The 20,038-nt window shown below is 37.8% G+C and overlaps 1 protein-coding gene across 1 annotated transcript; it reads right to left on the reverse strand.

Moving 5' to 3' along the window:
- Positions 1–1,340: 1,340 nt before the first annotated feature.
- slc71a1-2 (solute carrier family 71 member 1-2) lies at positions 1,341–19,338 on the reverse strand. The gene is made up of 12 exons (XM_086175902.1): positions 19,114–19,338; positions 15,877–15,972; positions 14,023–14,085; positions 13,336–13,463; positions 12,601–12,715; positions 11,279–11,497; positions 9,369–9,482; positions 8,351–8,422; positions 7,901–8,013; positions 6,739–6,836; positions 6,297–6,454; positions 1,341–4,841 (listed from the first exon to the last, which is right to left on the reverse strand). Exons 1-12 carry the CDS (start codon positions 19,195–19,197, stop codon positions 4,629–4,631), a joined length of 1,473 nt encoding a protein of 490 aa, XP_086032028.1. The 5' UTR covers positions 19,198–19,338; the 3' UTR covers positions 1,341–4,628.
- Between the last annotated feature and the right edge of the window lie 700 nt (positions 19,339–20,038).

The raw sequence follows: 20,038 nt of genomic DNA on the forward strand, positions 1-20,038 counted from the left end.
TTGGAACAACTTCCTGCTGACTTGAACAAATCTGTAGTCTTTTGAATAGCTGCTTAAACTATCCTTACACACATGCCCTTGAATATTTATATACATCTCTGATTCTTTGGTTTTACTCAGTTAATGTCTTCCAAACTTTGCATATTCGAAATATCTTGTCAAAATAAACCCGCACTGACATTACTGAGTAAACTAGACAATTTTTCAACATATATGCATGTGGATAGCACCATGAAAGTCAGGGTTCCAGCTGATAATCAAAGGGCTGACCCACTGTCATCTTAAAACAATGGCCTTCCGGGGTTATTTATGTGCATTCACGGTCCAAGGGGGAAACCATATAGAACAGAGGTACCACATGATATTTTAAACCAATACATTTGTTGAACGTGTGGATGAAAAAAACATCCCAGAGTGAAGAAAATATGATCTACTTGAGAAACACTTGTACCTATGGAATGCATTTATGTCTCTGACACATGGATGAATGGTCTTTTATCTTTGTCCGATCAGTATTATTTTCCCCTGTTGTGTGTGTTGTTTTAACAAATTACACAAACAAGTACTCAGAGGCCCAGGGAAAGTGGTAAGGTTCAGCGACAAACTCAAGTTCACACAGTCCTGTTTGACTGACAGAACAATTAGGTTCACACATGATTCATCCCTGGCCTCTTCCTTGATGTCAGCACTGTGTGCTTCTCCATCACAGGAAAAGATGGTGCTATGTATCAGAGCTGACTGGAGCATTTACCAGCGGGCCCACTTCCCCTTCCTTGTGCGTCTGCAGGGGCTTGAGGTTGTATCTCCAAAGAAAGATTTCTTCCTGCTGCCACTACCAGAGTTTGCACAGACAATACATTGGCTTCTATGGCAGGGTTTGATGGATGCACTGCCTCTCTGGGGTTAATGGACACACTTTTTTAGTACCAATGTTGTAGACTGGCCTCTCACTGATCCCAGTTTCAGAACATGTATGCGGTACACTCTATGGGCCTCAATCAGGTGCATTAGAGTAAATGTGCTACAGCAGCAATTCTGCATTACAATACATTCCAGCCGCTCTCCAACCAGTTACATAACCCCCTTTCATCCCCAACCCAAGCACAAATAAATAACAGGGAAACTAGAGGGGTTTTTGCACACATACTTATGCTTTGGAAGTGATCTGAGCCGCAACCTAGCCAAAGTGCTCAGTAAAGTTGCTCTGTTAAAACATGCCTGATCCTTTCCCTGTCAGAGTGCTGCTAATCCTGACAAGGCTGTGTGCCCCTAATACCTAGAAAGCTGGAACCTGCCGTTTGTTAAGGAGTACCATAGGAACAAGCACAGGACACTGCAACTTCCAAGTCTTCCTCTTCTTTTATTGCTGTTTTTTTTTTGCATAGATGTCTCATTGTGTCAAGCAAAGTAACAAAAGTATTCTACAAAACCTGTCATTTTGTTTGCCACTGGTTTAAAAAGCCCATAACAAATGACTCCATTGTGCTGATCAGTCCATCATAACTAGATCCACCTCAGTGCCCAGCGATGTTAGAGAGCTTGCCAGAAACAATGGGCATGGATTATGGTTAAGAGTCTTATTATTATCTCTTCTATCCCAGGTTAACACCACATAACACCTGCTGCTCCACATGGACATTTTGCCTACATCATCATAATGCAGCAAGAGGAAACAGCAGTGTTAACTCCTAAAGCATGTTCAGTTTATACTTTAAATGCATCCCGCTACCCAGAAAGTGCTTGACATGTCCAGTTTATCTTGAGCGCAAAGGCGATGTGAAAGCATTTGAAGTCTATAATATCCACAAAGTAATAATTCAGGGCTTTGGGACAATAATTCAAAATTAAGAATTTAGAATTTCTCTCATTTAAATAAGTGAACAGAAATAAATTTAAAAGGCTTTCCCCATTTGAGATGTACACACACACAAGCCCAGTCTGTGCATTCATATTAGTGAAGAAGAAACAATGAAATCAGGCACTAAAATGACAGAATGGTAACTAAGTGTTGCTGGGGCATAATTTGATTTAGCAGTTGTTAGTCAAAAATGTTCATTCAGACCTTGACCACCCACTCAACTTTGGCAGTAAACAACAAAAAATGTAGAGACCAATCCTGACAGAGGCAAACATTTCATTGTACAATAAACCTTTAATAAATAGTTTGCCATTAGTTTCCCATATTTACATAATAACCACCATTTACTTATGTTGCCATATTCATTTCTTGGCTAATTTTTAGGCACACAGAGAAGGTTCAGGCCACAAACCACATCTTACTAAAACAGGAGTGGCTAGCAGGTACGTCTTGAGAAATGTATAGTTGCACCAAATATATTTAGAGGTGGGCATTTTCATGAGCAACACATCAACATTTGCTGTATGTTTTGGTAGTGATGTACAGTCATCTGCTAAGAGGCTGCACATGGGGCTGGTGCAGAATCTTACCAATATACAGTATGGGGCATCTCAATGTATGGGTTTACCTATGTTTTGGTCCAATAAATGATAAAATAAGTAAAACGATATTTAGAGACTGTCCTCTGACAGTCTCTTCCATGTTATATCCCTTATGAATGAGCTCAGTGAAATAATTGAAGGTTTAGAGTGGTCAACATCAACATGGCCAGTTATGTTTAGAGATTTCACTGACTTAATACCTGACAAGTTTGGAAAATTATGCATGAAAAAAAAAAAAAAAAAAATCAAACTAACCCATTGTGAAATGCTTGTTATATGAGAACCGTGACTGGAAATCGATGGACACTTGATAATTTAACAACTACGATGTTCACAATGTTGAAAAGATTCCTAAAAATGATTTAAGTCTTTTAAAGCTATATAAAATCGCTTGAACTTAAACCTCAAAAAATTAAGACAAGAGAATGTGACAAAATAATTTCACTCAAGTACACATACACAGTACAAACAAAAAATTGGCACAAGTATCTGTTGTACATTTATGTTAGAGATAGATGTCAACCTGTATGAGACACACCATTAGCTAATGATCCTTATCAGGTGGAAATTTGGTTATTTAAATGCACTTGAGACATTTAACAATGCAACCTTTCAAAATCATGGGGGAAAGGGGGCTTTAATTTAACAGCTGCCAGTACTGAATGTGATCAAGGGAACACAGGGTCACTGATACAAAGCACCGAAATCAGCCATCAAGGTCCTTCCTTTAGGTGGCAATGCAGGCTGCCTCTGTGGAGAATCTGCATTCTGAACTAGAAGCCAGGTCCATGACAGGGTTTCACATCTGAATTTTTTCCTGCCAATTATTAGAATCTAGACTCAACGTGTTGCAACTGTGAAAGAATTAGCATGGCAGCATCAATCTGTGAATAGGTTTCCAGTTACTGCGGTAGAATCTTTGCCCAAAGAGCCACATCACACTCTATATTCAGTTTTATACTGCAGCATGAGTGACATTCTGTTTCATCTAATGATATTAATTCATGCTAACAGCAACTCTAGTGTCAAGTGATCCAGAGGCTTTTAAAATAAAAACATGGTTTTCTAAGCCTAAACCCTGATGATGATGAATGCAAGGAAACCTGCAACAGGAAGGGCATGAAAAAAATGGAATAAAAACTATGTAACAGCTCCGATGGGAGCAATAGCCTAAGATTACAGAGCCTTCTCAGACCTTGGTCTTCATACAGGTTACGTAATGTCAGTATATATATATAACTATATATATTTATCTTAAGTCACTTCAAGGCAAGATTTGTTTCTTGAATAAAAACTTGAAGCACAACTAGCTTTCAAACTGACGAAGAAAAAGATACAACCCAAACTGTACTACTGGTCAGGAGAATGGCATGTAAACATAGAAAAACAGTTTCAGATAATAAAGTGGTCTCTCTTGCACACTTCTTTCATAAAAAGTGTGTGACTTAGAGTGGTCTAATGAAGCATTCAGACCAATGTCCAATTTTTACTTTGCTTCAATCTGATCCGGTTAACCCTTCTTCACCTATATTAGGCAGCACATCTCCAAGACTGGCTTGCAGAGACTCCTCCCATAGGGCTAAAGTTGCTGTGCATTCAGAGGAAGAACTGTGTTCCCTTCTCAGATGTGTTACAGAGCTGTTGTCTCAATGCAGAGCATTGGAACAGGAGTTAGCTTGTAGAAACAATGTTGGGCAAGTGTTCAACTGTTTGCTACACTCTTGTTGGACAAACCAACAGTTGTTACTTGACTGGCTACAGAGAAATATGAAGAATCACACAGCGATTTTAGTAACAATTGAGATACAACCCACTCACACTCTGAACCAAATCACTTCTAGTTCCACTGCACCGGGGGGGTGTGGGGGTGGGTGGGGGGGGGGGGGCAGTTATTGTATGTAATTAACACACACCACGGATCAGTCCAACACAGCCAATGTTGCAGCCTAAAAGCAGTCCTCGCTAAACCCTGGTTTCAAGAGAAAGGGGCTGGTTTGAAAAAAGTGCCCATGTTTGAAGTTTTTGATGTAGACACAACCACCTCTTCATGGCTTACAAGTCTGATGTGTGCCAGAGGTGCAGGTGTGTTCATGTGGTCAAATGTATGTGTCCGTCTGTGTGCAGGAATTCTATGTTGGAGCGTGGGTGTCTGCCCCCCTAAGCTGATGTTATACACTGCTGTCCTCCAACAGTGGCTCCTTGCCCTCAGCCCCGCTGCCTTGAGGGCTGTGAGAGTGACTCTGTGCTCCGTTGCTGTGCTTTTTATAGGCGCCAGGCCTCATGCCGGGTCCTGTGTGCTCAGGAATGAACAGGGCAACCAGCAGGGACAGTAGCACTGAACATGCACCAAACAGGAAGGGAGGTCCTGGAATGATGGCACTCTATAGAGGACAGAACAAAAAAAACAAAACAAAAGAGTGCGTCACATATGGAACAATAGCTGGCTAAAAAGATAAAACATTCAAGACCTTCATTAGAAAATAGTCAGTTATTTCTATATCTTCTGAGGTATGGAAAATATTGTGCCCGTTACACAATACATATGTTCAATGTGTCCCCACTGTAATGTATAGTTCAATTCCATGTTAACATATAAAAAGAGAGTTAGGCGCAGGGGGTTATAGCGGTCGTCCTTGGTAATTTCCGTAATTTTTAATTACCATAATTTCCTGGTTCGATTCCCAGTCCCTCTTAGCCTGCCAAAGTGTTGTTGAGCTAAACACTGAATCCCAAACTGCTCCCCTGGCGCTGTTCCTTAGCTGCCTGCTGCTCATGGTACACCCATGATGAGTTAAATGCAGTGGTCAATTTTTGCTTATGTTATGCTCTATGTATAGCTGTATGTGACAATACAGGCATTTCTTCTTCTAATAGAAAAGTGAAATTTTATGGGAATTTTTTTTAAAACAGCTGACTTTAAGACAATGGTTCTTTAATATTTTTCACTCATGGCAAAAGGCAGGTATTCTTCAAAAAGTTGAATTTACTCCTCACATGTTGACACATTTCAAGGAATCAACATTCCAAGGAATGCGCAAAACAAAAACCAAGATATCCAATAAATGTTAACATCTTCTAAATATTCTCAGGTACCTTATTTTTCAGATTATAACAGACTATACAGATTACAAGCTGCAGGCAGTGAAAAAATGCATCTGAAAACGGTAATCGAGCAGCATAAAGAAGCTGGAAGTGAAGAAGAAACTAGTGAGGGACTGGCAAAAAGCGGAGGATACTCTAAGTGCAATGAAGAAAACGAAAAAAAAAGGCTAATCGCAGGCTAAAAGCTAGATGGCAACAGCTATAGGAACAAATTCACAAATGTGTGTTTGAACAATGTGCTGCCGGGAGAGGCTTGTCAATGGTGCAGTTACGTCTCCATGCCCAGGTAGTTACCAAGGCGATGACTATAAATGACTTTATGGGAGGACCTTCTTGGTGCTACCGCTTCATGCAACGCAACAGCCTCTCTATCAGAGCACGGACAACCATTTCCCAAAACAACCACACAGAAGAGGAAGCAGTGCACTGTCTACCACGCGGGTTGGCTGAGTTGCTCAGAAGGGAAACAGAGGATGAAAAATTCAATGGATTTAGTGATTTGAAGTGAGATCGAGCATTTGGTACATTTGTTATGCTATGTTGTTCATGCAATAGTCCTCTGAATAGCTGCTAATATGTTACATTAACAAAACTTATAGTTTAAAGAGGATACTTGAAAAATCTATGACGGATAGAGTTTTTTCCCTCTATATTGATTTGAAGCTTAAGTTATGGTAAATATAGTGAGTTAATATAGCTTGGCATAAATGGCTTCAATAGTTGTTGACTCTCACCTCATCGGTGGGGTTGGCCATGTTGAGTTTGGCACCTTTCTCAGAGCCGTCTGTGTCAGTCAACTCCACGTGGAACAAATAGAACACAAAACCATAGAGCGCAGGGCCCAAACCGTTACAGAGCCCTCGAATGCCTGTGATCATCCCCTGGACCACACCTGCAAAAATCCCGACATGCCAAATGGGTCACATCTGATACTGTATTAAGTTACTATCAGTATATTTGATAAGTCCGTACTTACAAAGCAACATTTTTAAAACCTAAACCGGTTTCAAATTAGACAACTTCACCCATGAAGTTTGGGTTTTAATATGTGAAGCTTCTGTGTATTTGTTTTTAAAATTCCAAAAGAGTATTTAAAGAGTATTTTATGTCCAGAGGACATTTGTATGCAAATGTATGAAGTGTATTGTGTCAATAGATAGTTAGGAACCAACTAACCTTGTTGATCTGGGTCTGCGTTCCGTGACACAATGGCGCTTATGGCAGGAAAAGTGATGCTGGACATGGCTGCAACTGCTCCAGCAGCCCACATCATCCTTAAAAAAATAAATATTTTTTTAGTTAAAAACTTACCAGGAAAGCAAGTATAAAATTAAGTATTATTCATCAATCTTTCCACAATTTTGCCCAAAACAGTATGTAAAGAAAAGAAAACAGCTAATGAACACTATCTTCAACAATTGATAGACAACATTGGGAAGATTTCTTCACTCCTGAGCTTTTCAATGATTCAAGACTTGATTTCAACACAAAAAGCTCTTTTATTAAAATAATATTATGTAAAACCTTAAAAGTTACAAATATTGTAATGACTGTACTTATACTGTCACACTATATTAGTTTAATAAATCTTATTTGCAATACCTTATGGTTCCTCCTCCATTGGATCACTATGCTATTGGGATTACACAGTAAGGACTATGGCTCCCTCTGCTAGGCAAAAGCAGTACTACAACATCATTGGACAAAAACATGGGGTTTAACTAATGCTAGGTTTTCTTGTCTAACAGATAAAATAAAATAATTTTAATAAATGCCAATTCACCTACAGCTATGGCTTGAAAAACTTAATGACTTGATAGCATCTGAGAACTATTGAAATTACAGAATCTACAGGAAGTGAATCCTGCCTGAGCACCGCGATTTTATTACTTGAATAGTTTAGAAGGTAAGTGCAACTTTATTTTTTTCATCTAACCTCAGTGAGGTCTTTAAAAAGTGCTATGCATACCATGTTACTAATACTTATGCATGAAAAAAGGGTTAAGACAGCCCTCTGGATAGAATGTTAAATTGGAATAAAACATTGTTCTTTATATGCTCTTTAAAATGGTGAAATAAATATACAAGAAGCTGAAATATATAAGCCATAATGATACTATTTTGATCTTGATCCCATGCTATTTGTCTTTTCTTTTTCAATATTCACTACTGCCAAACCAAATGATGAACTTCCCCTATCAAAGTCTGCTATTCAGTTGAGAAGTTTGGGATAACTAAAATAACCATGCCATAATGCTTTTGACAACACTTTTAACAACAAATGTATTCTGATGAAAATAGGGAATATCAAATAAAGAAAAATGTGAGTATTACTAACCAGGGCTGAGAACCGAAGCCGTACCAGGCCAGCTGGAGAATCTGGAAACCGAGGCCAAGCAGGATTGTGTTCTTATTTCCAATAGAGCGCATCAAGATCCCCAGCACAACAGTCTGGACAAACACAGGACATAGGTCATGCAAGGGAAGAGCTGAGTTAATCATTTACCCCTTCATCAAGTTCCAGCTTTTTAAAACGTGACAGGTTACTGTTTTTTGGGAAAATGTAATAAAAGCATGTAGTAGTTGAGGCTTTTTTTAAATTTTCTAATTGGACAAGAGTCAGTTCTAACAAAAATTGTCTAATGGCCTTATAAATCACTGATGATATAAATTTACTGGATGGCTGATTTACTGGACAATTGATAAAGGTCACAAAACCACAATTAAAAACATGTAAAACTCGAAAAAGGGTGGATGTTTTGATAAGTAATGTTTTTTTCCCAATTACCTGAGCTAATATTGAGAGGATCCCCACTACAGCAATAAAGGCTGCCACTGTCTCAGATGAGAATCCTATAACCTGAGGCAGAGAAAGAATTAAGGCATCAGAAGTTAAGACAGACAAACACAATTAAAGCAAGACAATAAAACTGAGGAATGGACCTTCTGTAACTATATCCTGTTTACTCCTGCCTCTCGGAACAAAAGAAAGCACTTCACTGTTGAAAATAGTTTATCTTTTCAGCTATATTCAGGTGACACATTAGCCCATTATCTTATTCAGTATGGGCAGTGACTTCAGCTGTGCAGAAGTGTATGAACTTCATCAAAATAAAAGAAAAGATGGATAAAGCAAGGGAAAAAACACGTGGTGAATAATCGTATAGTAAGTCTCATGAAGTTTAAGAAAGTTGTGGATTGGATGAGAGTGTTGCCTGGCTGGTTTAACCTGATGTGATTGCACAAACAAAGCAACTACTGAGTAAAGGTATTTAGAAAAGGGATACCTCAATTGTTGTCATTTCATCTTGAAGCAGCACGCTGCTTCCTGATGCATTACAACCGTGACAATGCCAAAGTTGTGCATTTCTGTTTTAAAATGCAGTGATATGCTGTTCTGCCATTTTGCAGAGACATAATTAATTCTAATTCACATACCAAACAAGAGCTCAGAAAACATGCTGATCAAATAATGAAACTGAGTCAAAGTGTGTAGTCTGCAAATTTCAAACAATTGTAATGAAACAGGACTCTGGGCTTTTCCACTGGCAGTTCAAATAGACCAGACAACTTGCTGACATGAATTACAATTTATATCTTATTTAATATTAACATCCAATACAAAATAAATCCCAGAAAAAACACCCCACCCATTTTACACTTCACAAAAAAAGCATGTAAAGTAATTCAGAAAATTCAGTGTTAATTTTTGGATGCGAAGACAATTGTGTCATTAAATGGCCTATAGGATATTCATGTTAAGTCACTTTGCTATAAGCAAATTTTGCCTTTGCAAGCATGCTTACCTGTCTGAGATACAGGAAGAAGCTAGAGTACTGGCCAGCCTCGGGGAGGTAAGAGAGAAACACGGTGATGCAGATAAGGAGCACTGTCGAGTCCTGACCCACTTTACGCAGCGACTGGCAAAGAAAATTTGAGAAAATGTTAATTACTTGTTGCATACCTTAACCACATTGGTTTATCTGTTGATAAGATGATCACGTCCTGAGTATATTTGCCAAAATTGCAGTAATTTAGCTGCTATTCTGATGGGATTACATGTATAAAAGCTTTTATATGTAATATGTTTACAACAATTTACATGTTTTTATATGGTACACATAATAAGAAGATTTATGGACGTAGTGAGAGAGGATATGAAGGTAGTTGGTGTGAGAAAGGAAGATACAGAGAATAGGGTTAGATGGAGAAAGTTGACTCGCTGTGGCGACCCCTGACGGGAAAAGCCAAAAGAAGAAGATATGGTACACATGCCAACAGTATAAAGTTGATACACAACTTTGATCATCACAAATAAATGAATTATTTCTTGTTATTATGAAGCTTTATCTGGCATAGATTAACAGTGACCTGACAGGAGTGAAGAGCCGGCCTTCAAAAAGATGGGCACCTTTCTACCTTTCACCTTCACCTTTCTAAGGTTAAGAATTTTCTTGGGTGGTCAAAAGTTCAATTTTTTTTTTTTTTTTTATCAAAGCTTTGAGTACCAAAAGCAATCATAATTAATCAGAAACTTATTCAATATTTTCTATTCAATATGCTGCCTATGGAGAAAATTTTAGGTGTATACACCTGGCTCAGGGGCTTAGAGCGGAGTACTATTTCCAGGCTCCTCCTAGCCTGTCAGTGTTGTTGTTGTGCCCTAACTGTTACCAAGGCACTGCTAAGTGGCTGCCTACTGCCCATGGCTCATCAATGATTGGTTAAATTTCACTGATGTTGTGCTGTAGGTATAACTGAATGTGACCCTTCATGTGAATGAAGGGCTTTCTTCTTCTTAAAAACAATAATTGGGATAGGGGTCTTTATTGAGGAACACACCATGGAAATGTCCCAAGGCAAAAAAGAATCTCTGTTCATGTTGATTCTTTTACTGTTAGGGCTGTAACATAATTGATTCTCCAAATACATGGTTCATGAATCATAAATAATTTATATATATGAGTTGTATTTATGCACTGGTAAATTTGATTTTAAGATAAAAGGTAAACCAATAAAAATATGCTGCCAAAGTCATTTGTTACAACAGAAAATCAGTTATCAAATTCTGATTTGTGATGTTTTTCAACGAACTAATGTTCTGAAATTAACATCCGCACCTTTACAGATAAATGGGATCACAGGTCCCATTGGCCCCTTGTGCAGTTAGAGTTTGAACTGCTCACATCTGTGTGTGTGTGTGTGTGTGTGTGTGTGTGTGTGTGTGTGTGTGTGTGGGCAGAGTCCAAAATGCACACCAAATAGTGAGGTCACACCTAACAGGTAAATAATTTGGAATACTAGCTTAGCACCGTAATTTCCACAATGTTTATGCCTTTAAAATTGACAGGACGTGACCGCAGTAGTAAATTTCTTGTTTCGTCCCTCCTTGTATCTTGTAGAAATTCCATTAAGCAAAAATCACATCACTTTTGATGTGATTCCAATTTAATTTGGAGACAGTTTAAAAGAAACAAGCCTTTAAAAATTCTAGTGCAATGAATTTTAAAATCAATTAAATATTCTATCATAAATCAGTTATACAGTGAAGAAGGAACATCAAAAAGGTCTAGTTTTCAATAACAGACATTTTGCTGATTTTCATGAACAAACAGTACAAGAAACTGATGTTAAGTTGGATACTCAGCACAAAGTATAACAGGGTGGGTGTACACCACTGAAATTCGTTTGAAAAGTGAAAAGTTTTTTTACTGACAGCGAAGGGATCTGCCTGTTCCCAGGATATGGGCGCTCCCCATGATGCTGGCCTCATCTTCTCTGGCAGCGACTCAGGTACAGCCAGTAAAATAAAGCAAATGTCAAGAAGGGCAATGGCTGTGGCCAGGATTACCACTAAGGTGTCACTGTAGGCCACAGAAAGATAGGCTCCAATGGCTGGACTGGTGACGAGACTGGCTGCAAAGGTAGCAGATACCTGAAAGGTAAAGAAAAACTCAGATGATCGAAACCAGAAGTTAAGTTTTTCTGCAGTCTTCAGTTAGGCGTTAGTAGCTAAGAAAGTCTTCTAAAACTCAGTTCATCTCTCTTACTTTACACTACTCAGACTGAGGAAAATAATGAAGCCATTGAACTATTCTTAGAACACTTTTACTAAGAAACCTCATGTGATTAAAAATGAGGCAAACACATAATTTGCCAAATTCACACAGGGTAAGTGAAACTTGACTCAAAATTGACCATTTTACAACATGATGCCAAAATAAACGCAGGTCAGAGTTTTACAGACTTAGTTTCTGACATGTAAACTATAGAATATTAGGCGGTTAGACTACTCCTTTGAGAAAGTAATATGATGATCATCCAGGCTTTGATTTGTCCTTGGCTTGACTGCAATAGTCTGTACTTGGCATCAGCTGGTAAACCACTGATCAATTACAGCTGATGTAAAATTGCTGCTGCCATGCTTTAGGTTCTTTGCATGGAAAGACTAGTGTCCAATCCATTTTCAAGGAGTGTTAAGATTAATTTGAAACTTTAGTAGCCATGAATGTTATCAGCCTTCAGTTATTTCAGATTTTCCCTATCTGCCCGACTACCACTTCAGATTATACACAAGGCCCTACTAATGATTCTAAAAGCACCACTTGACATAGAAGGTGACCGGCTGTGTACTTTTGTGGCGTGAGCTCCACTCTAGTTGAATCTGACCTTGATTGTTGCTTATGCATTGTCACTTGTGACTGTTGCATTATTTTATGTTTTCAATATTGAGATTTTATTTTTATTTTTAATTTTCTTTTTAATGTGACTGATTTTGAAAAGTAGCTTTTGGACATGTGCCATTCTTATTTCTCTTAATACAGTTGTCTCAAATGGTTGTAAATTACGTTGCATTTTGATAAAATAAAGAAAAAAGTTGACAAATGTGTTTGTAAGTGTTCTCTCTGGCTTTGGCTTTTCAACTTTCAACAAGTATGGAAGAACAGAGACATTTCCATCCACCTTAACTTCTTTCTTCCTCAAATTAGATCATTACTGCAGTTGTGTTTCATACATATAGTTCAGCAATCTCCTTACCAAGCCATATGCTGTGCTCCTCTCATGCTCCTGTGTGATGTCTGCCACGTAGGCAAATATTACAGAAAAAGTGACCGCAAAGACACCAGACATAGAGATGACAGCAAAGTACCACCTGAAACAAAAATCAGGAATGTCTGATTATAAAAATATCTAAGTCACATTGGCCTTCAAAAATGTTATGGTTTTACCTCGACAAACATAAAAAGCATGGATTAAAAAAATGTCATAATGCACACTACAATTCTTGGCTTGAAGCAAAGTGATGCTTCTACACTGGATGAGTGAAGTTACTAATTACTTGAAAAATGATGCAAAGCACATGATCGCTGTGACCTCTTCACATGATGCTGTTGCACAGATCATTCAGGTCAAGGGAATTACTCATGGTGAAAACTAGGTTGGACAAATGTAGTTTGTGTGTCACTTATGAGATATAGATAAGGGAAGATCAAGAGCAAATCATTCAGTATTTTCACAGCTTGAAGAAATATCTTCCTCTTTAATACAACAATTTTCTGAGAGCAATCGACAACTGCTAGCTCTCATGTTTTTAAGGGAGATGATAACATAATACAGCAATCACTTTTCAAGACAATCCAACATAAAGCAAGCTGTGTTGCACACAATAAATGTGATGAATCATGAATTCAAGGGGTATGGTGTTTTAAACAGGACAGGTCAAGTCTATGAAAAAAGTTAATATATGTGGCATTTTTTTCAGTTTGCACAAACCATGGGCTGATCTTCATCAATGGAATGGGTGCACATGTGAAGAAGACTGTTAGCAGCAAGAACGACTTGCGTCCCCAAACGTCCGACAATGCTCCGATCAGTGGAGCACTAAGAAACGATAATAGACCCTGGGTGGGACAAAGAGAAAGATGAGTGATGAGCCAACACACCTTGAAACCTTAATTGGAAAACAAGCATCAAAAGCTACCAAACTTTGAAGTAATTCTCTGAAGACAGTAATATGGCACTCATCAAATCTCAAATAATCAAGGATTACTTTTTATGTTTTAAATAAAAACAATGATAGTATGATAGTCATATGTGAAGCATCTATTATCACATAGCAGACTTAATGATTCATTTAAAATAATTTTCAGTGAGATTAAAATATCCAAGGTAAAATCTAAAATAATTACCAGCTTATCCTCTCTGATAAGCTTTATACACAATCTGACATTAATAAAACCTGTCAAAGTGCACTTGATGTAGAAGGTATACCAGTAATTGAGTCGCCAGCAGGCCAGCCTGCCATGGTTTCTGGATGCCAGGTGTTACATATAAAGCTAAGAAAGTGTAGTTGTGGCTGTTTATTTTCCATCACTATGCATTTATCGAAATTATGCTGTTATCATGAAAGCTAGAACACTTAATGTAGTTAGTCTGTTTGTGTGAATCTTGGTCTTTTACCTTGACACCATGAATCAGCCCATTCATCAGGAATGTGTGCTGGGGGAATGTCTGATGTAAGACCTGGTGAACAAGTGCAGATAAGGCCACATGAAACCACACTACTCATATCACATATCTAGCAGTAACCTACAGATGTTTACAATGTCATGTTTTTTATTTGAGCTGGAGAGAAAAACAATGGAGAATCAAAGGGTTAATTGCAGTAGGATGACCTGTATAAATGTGTCCTTTTCACAACAAAAACAATTATTGATAAATGAGCAATATTCATGTCAAATACTGTGATCTTGACTTCTGGTGTGACAGATTTTCTTACAACAGAGTAATCTGTCTCAATAAATATAGGTTTATCCAGTGCAAAAGTCATGGGTAGGTTTCCAGGCATGGCGAAAGGGTATAGAAACAGGTGGGGCAAATATCTAAAATATTGTCGTATTATGCATAGGATGAAATGTATACTTTTTTCATTATTGAAATAAACTGGACCTAAAGGGCAAGTTTTTAAAACTATGAACACCCTGGGAGAAAATCTGAAGACTGTTGCCATAGATGTCAAATGTTGCAAAACTTCACAAAGAGGTTTTATAGTACGCATCACAAAATACATCCTGATGTGTTTTGTCTTGACCAGACAAATAATCTACAGCATATCTTGCAAAGTCATTTAATGAATGTTACTTTCTCATTACACAGAATTTACCTTAAGTTTGAAATCTCAAGAGACTAATTATAAGTGACCACATGGTGTCACATATTGCAAAAGCTCTGTACCAACTGCAGTCCGGCAAGACTCAGTCTGCTGTCCCAATGACATCTTCTTGTTATATAAAAATGCACTAATATTGCACTGTCTACAAAAGGGATGTTTAAAGCAATTTATTGAAAGAAAAAAACAAAAAAATGTTAAAAAAAAAAAAAAAGCATCATTTTACATAATAAAGACACGGGACAGATAAAAAAAACATCAGGAAGCACAGGGTTTGCACCAGAGATATAATCTATGATCCCACTCTTTTCAGGTAGTTAAAAATGCATAAGTTGTTCCATTCAAAGTCTAAATGTTCGTGTGCAGCAGATACAGCTCATTGGTGTCACTGACACTTTATGGTAACCTGAAACCTTAAATAAGGGTAGTGGAGATTTGCTGAGACTTAACAACAGGCTTTGGTTATTGTCCAAGGTTGCATCTCATGGCAAACCCAAGAATGCACTCTCTTCCTCTGGGAGTCAGTTAATACACAAACTGACTGAGGGATATTTCCGAGCAGTGAGCAGACCCTCACATGTTCAACCTCTAGTCCAAAATGCAAATACAGCTACTGCCTAAGCGTCATTAGGTAAACAAAGAAACTATAATTAATACTTTATTATGCACAACTACCTCTTCATATTACACATTACTGAAGAGCATGTGTGACCTTTTAAAATAATATTGCTCATGTTTCGGTAAAAATCAGCAATCAACAATAAAAATTAACTATAGGTACTTCACAAAAAGCATTTTTTAACGGTGGCGATTATTACGCCAAGTTGTATCCAGTGTTTTTGCTTGACAAGCTTTTTCAACCGATATTTGTCTCACACAATATTACTGTTTAATGCTCTTTTTATATTTCTCACACCATTAGTACCTTGTAAAACACCTGCTTACATACACACAACACAAAACTGTATCATTTCCCTAGCTCTTGTGATGAGGCATTCAAATATTCATAAAGAGTAATGTGTCTAAAGGGATTCCTTGGACTTCATTATTTGGTTTGACATCCATAGGAGAAAATTAATGAATATAATATGAATACATTAAAGTAATGTCAGTTTACATAATAGAATATGTGCATCTGGGCTTACCGTGAGCATTGGGGTAGTAAGCAGACCCCATGCAAAAAACTCCAGGAAGATGACCACAACAGCATGGTAAACACTGGGCTCACCAATTCCCTGAGGCTGGATAGAGATAAACACAGAAAGAAATGTGTTTATCAGCTGGATAGGAGACAATGATGATCTCTATGTGCTTCAGTGAATATTTATTACAACATATGAAAATGATGAAGCCTGAAGATGTGGAGTTGGCTTGACATCTGAATAGCATTTGTTAAATAATACTGAACCCTGTCTTGTTATATTAGAAAACCAAAAGTGGTATAAAAGATAGTCAAGTATGTGAATTTCATCATTTAATTCTTGACTCTTTCTAGACAGTAGAAAAATGCTAAATGAGCAAAAATATAAAAATATGAGAAATGAGTTCTGCTTAGCATCAGTCATTAAATAAAATCACATTTTTAATGTAAAACTCGTAAAACCTCTTTACAGAGAAACAACTATAAGGTACACATCCGACAACTGTTAATGAAGCAATCAAAGTCATATTTACATGTAGCTTTGTAGTTTTTTTTTTAAATTATACCACAGACAATTTGAATCATTCAAATGGTTTTAACAGACATTAGAAAAGTAATCAGTTACTCCAAACACAGAGAAATAAATAAAGTGTGGGTAAGTTCTTAACACCACAACATTACTTTGAGCAAAACACCTTAGGTTAAATTTACAAAAATGTAAACAAAATGTCAAAAACAATTAAGCAGTGGTATTACAGGAGTAATTTGAAAGCATGTCCTGTGGTTCTATGAATCCACTCATAGTAGTGTAGTTCCAACAGTAAGGTACCAGACAGACAATGAAGTCAAGTTCTTTGACATTCCAGCTGTCATCTGGTGAGGGGGGGTGTACACCGGCATGTGTGCGCATTTGAGACAGAGAGACAGACACACACACACACACACACAAGCACACATTTTTCACAATTTTCTTCCAATTAACCTACTGCCAGACTATGGGAGGAAACTGGTGAACCCGGAGGAAACGTATGCAGACACAGGGAGAACATGCAAACTCCACACAGAAGGGTCCCCTTATCGGAATCGTACCAGGGTCCTTCATGCTAACCACTGTGCCGCCGATGTTGTGCTCTATGTATAACTGAATGTGACAATAAAGGTATTTCTTCTTATTTTGACAAGAATAAATAAATAAATTGAAAAGTGTACACAAAATGTGAACCAAGGACCATACTGATTCCCAAAGTGTGCCAGAAGATATTCTGTGGTATATTTCGTAAATGATATTTGAATAGTTCTATTTATTGTTTTATCTATTTTCTACTAGGTCACAACTTGCAGACATATAGCTATGACCATGACAACAATTATACATCCCACATTTTCTCATTAATTAATAAAATATATTCCCATAAGAATGTTTAGAGTGTCACTTAATTGCAGCACAGTAAATCTGTCTGTATAGGGAAGTGTGTGTGAAGAGTGAGAGATCTTTGGCAGGAAACACACTAAAGTGTGATCATTTTGGATACTTAAATGGGCAATGACCAGTTTTAAAGCACTGCTTTACTAGCTGAGGTTTCTTCACCTTGTGTAAAACAAAATAATAACAGAAAACTGGCTAACAGGTAAATATGACTGCTTTGGGCATGATAGGCAACTACATTTGATCACAACAACTGCTTTCCAGCGTAAACGATGAACAATGTTGATTTGTGTTACCATTCATTCATTCATTATCTCATTATCTACCGCTTATCCTGCACGTAGGGATGGGGGGATGCTGGAGCCTATCCCAGCTGTCATTGGAAGAGAGGCAGGGCACATTCTGGACTGGTTGCCAGTTGATCACAGGACTTTGTGCTATGGTTTAGGTAATTTTCAAAATGGAAAAACTCCTGAGCTCATCAGCTCCTGAGGCGTTACTTATTATTCTAAGCAGGAGTACTGAAACAGCCAGGTCAATTCTTACCTCAAATTGATTGCCAATGATGATCAAAGAAAGTGTACGATATCCCAGGTGTGTTAAATATTATATAAGATATATAAGTCTGTAAGATAGCAAAATATCACTGTAGGAAAACATCTACAGCCTTGTGGACCTTCAACAGAATTTCCAGTGTGAAAGGCTGTCCAACTGGTTTCATGATTGCACTCATGGCAATGTATTGATAACAGATCTGTCATACACACCCTTAGCCAACAGTAAAGTTTTGAAGTCACTGAGCACTTGAGTTACAAGAACAAAAACAACACATGGCAATAATTTCAAGATTATTATTTCAGCTTTGTTGCAAATGCAAGTGCACCGTATATTGCTCTTATTTGACACAAACATAAACACGACTAGGTAAACACTGGCATCAACCTTTTCAGATGATAATATGCTACAAAGCGCTGGGGTGAAATTTCACGACGGATTTTCTTGTATCGAAAATTGACTCAACTGTTTGTTTTCAGCGAACGATTCACGAGCAAGTATATACTACAGCGTATGTGTCGTTCTCACCTACATACAGGCCAAATATTCGACAAAGTTAGAGCATATCGGTAAACTTTATGGCACTACCCTCCATTTCATAAATGAGCTAGAAAGTAAAACACAAACATATCTGGAATGCATCGCCTGCTTCTACAGCTGTGTAAAATGTCTCCAAAGTAAACACAAAGCGTTATGCAAGTGTTTTAGTGATAACTTGGATATTGCCACTTGGCCTGTTACACCAGTATTTACGTAGATCGAAAAGGAGTTTGTAGATAAGTAACATTTTCATCTATGAATTCACGGTAAATAAACGTAACGCTATGCTATAGAGCTAACGTTGACTGATGAAGACCGTATCACCTAGCGTTCATTTGTAGCAGGAGTAGGACAACGACAGATAAATCGGTAGATTTGTCATAATTTGGTAAGAACACAAAGGTCGTGACGTGATTAAAACAAGTGCTCGATTTTCGAGATGGATTAAAACCTAGCTAACTTTGACATTAGCGTGTTACCTGAGCTGACGTGTAAACGACTGGTTACACTAGGCCGCTACCAGTAGCCCGTGCTAGTTCCTACCTTGCTGTGTTTGTCCACTCTAACGGTTAACATTTTCTGCCCGGGAACAGTACAAAACACAAACACATTTTGAAGTAACATACATATTAAAGAAGTCCCATAAGTAACTGTGAAAATAAGATTTAGTGTAGTTCTACTGAGCGAGGTTGACGATGATAAATTAAATATTTAACTCACACTTCCTCCATCTTTTATTATAATTTTCTTTGCTAGAAGAATGCTGCGGTTCAGCCGCTTCTTCTTCTTTTTATCTCCCGTCATTGTTAAATGATGTCCATTCTTAGTGTCAGAGGGCCATCGTTGCGCCTATCAAAAGTAATTTAATCTACTGATTTCGACAACAAATCTCATTACACCTTGCCAGTCGGCTAACAGTAAGCTAACCAAATGATCGTTTCTCATCTCCACCTCACTTCAATCCGTTCTTCCTGAACCACGATTTCCCCGCCTCTCGCAAGCAGTAACTCGCTATGATTCGTCGGTTTAGCAACAGGCATACACGGATCTAATGCTTGATTGGTGCATCGACTCGTTTGTGTTCCGCTTCCTCAAAGTGTGATTTGTGAACACACATCGCGGGTTTGACGTGACAAAGAGGAAATCCTGTGTGGGCACATACGATATGAAGGAACTAAACCTTCCTCAGCCTTAGAAAAGGAAAATGATATTTACTTGCATTGATGTAGTCACAAATATTTTTCATTATCAGTACTTTTACACTTTCACAATATTTCATTGGGAAGTTCAGTGACTCTACATTTCACACACTGTGACTGATTCACTTGACATTAGTCAACTGCAGTAAGCCATGGTCAAAGAAGCTTGACTGGTTGGTGATTAAATGACAAGAAAAAATGTTTTGCCAACAACATTGGAGCAGATTATCCAGTTGGAATTCTTGTCAAAATAATCTGTCAATTTCTTCCCGTGAAGGTGTATCACCCCTCACCGAGAGGCTTCTTCAGTTCTGAAGAACTGTCACCATGACCCGGAAGACTGAGAACCTCCAACGACATCCTGTTGGAACTTAAACCCAATTCTGATGAAACTGAAAATTAACTTGATTGTGAAATTTGAAAGTAATTTTCAGGACAGACTTTTA

This window comes from Fistularia commersonii, chromosome 28 (genome assembly GCF_037954325.1).
Source record: "Fistularia commersonii isolate RoL2024-O1a breed Wild chromosome 28, RoL_Fcom_v1.0, whole genome shotgun sequence".
Taxonomy (NCBI): Eukaryota; Metazoa; Chordata; class Actinopteri; order Syngnathiformes; family Fistulariidae; genus Fistularia; species Fistularia commersonii.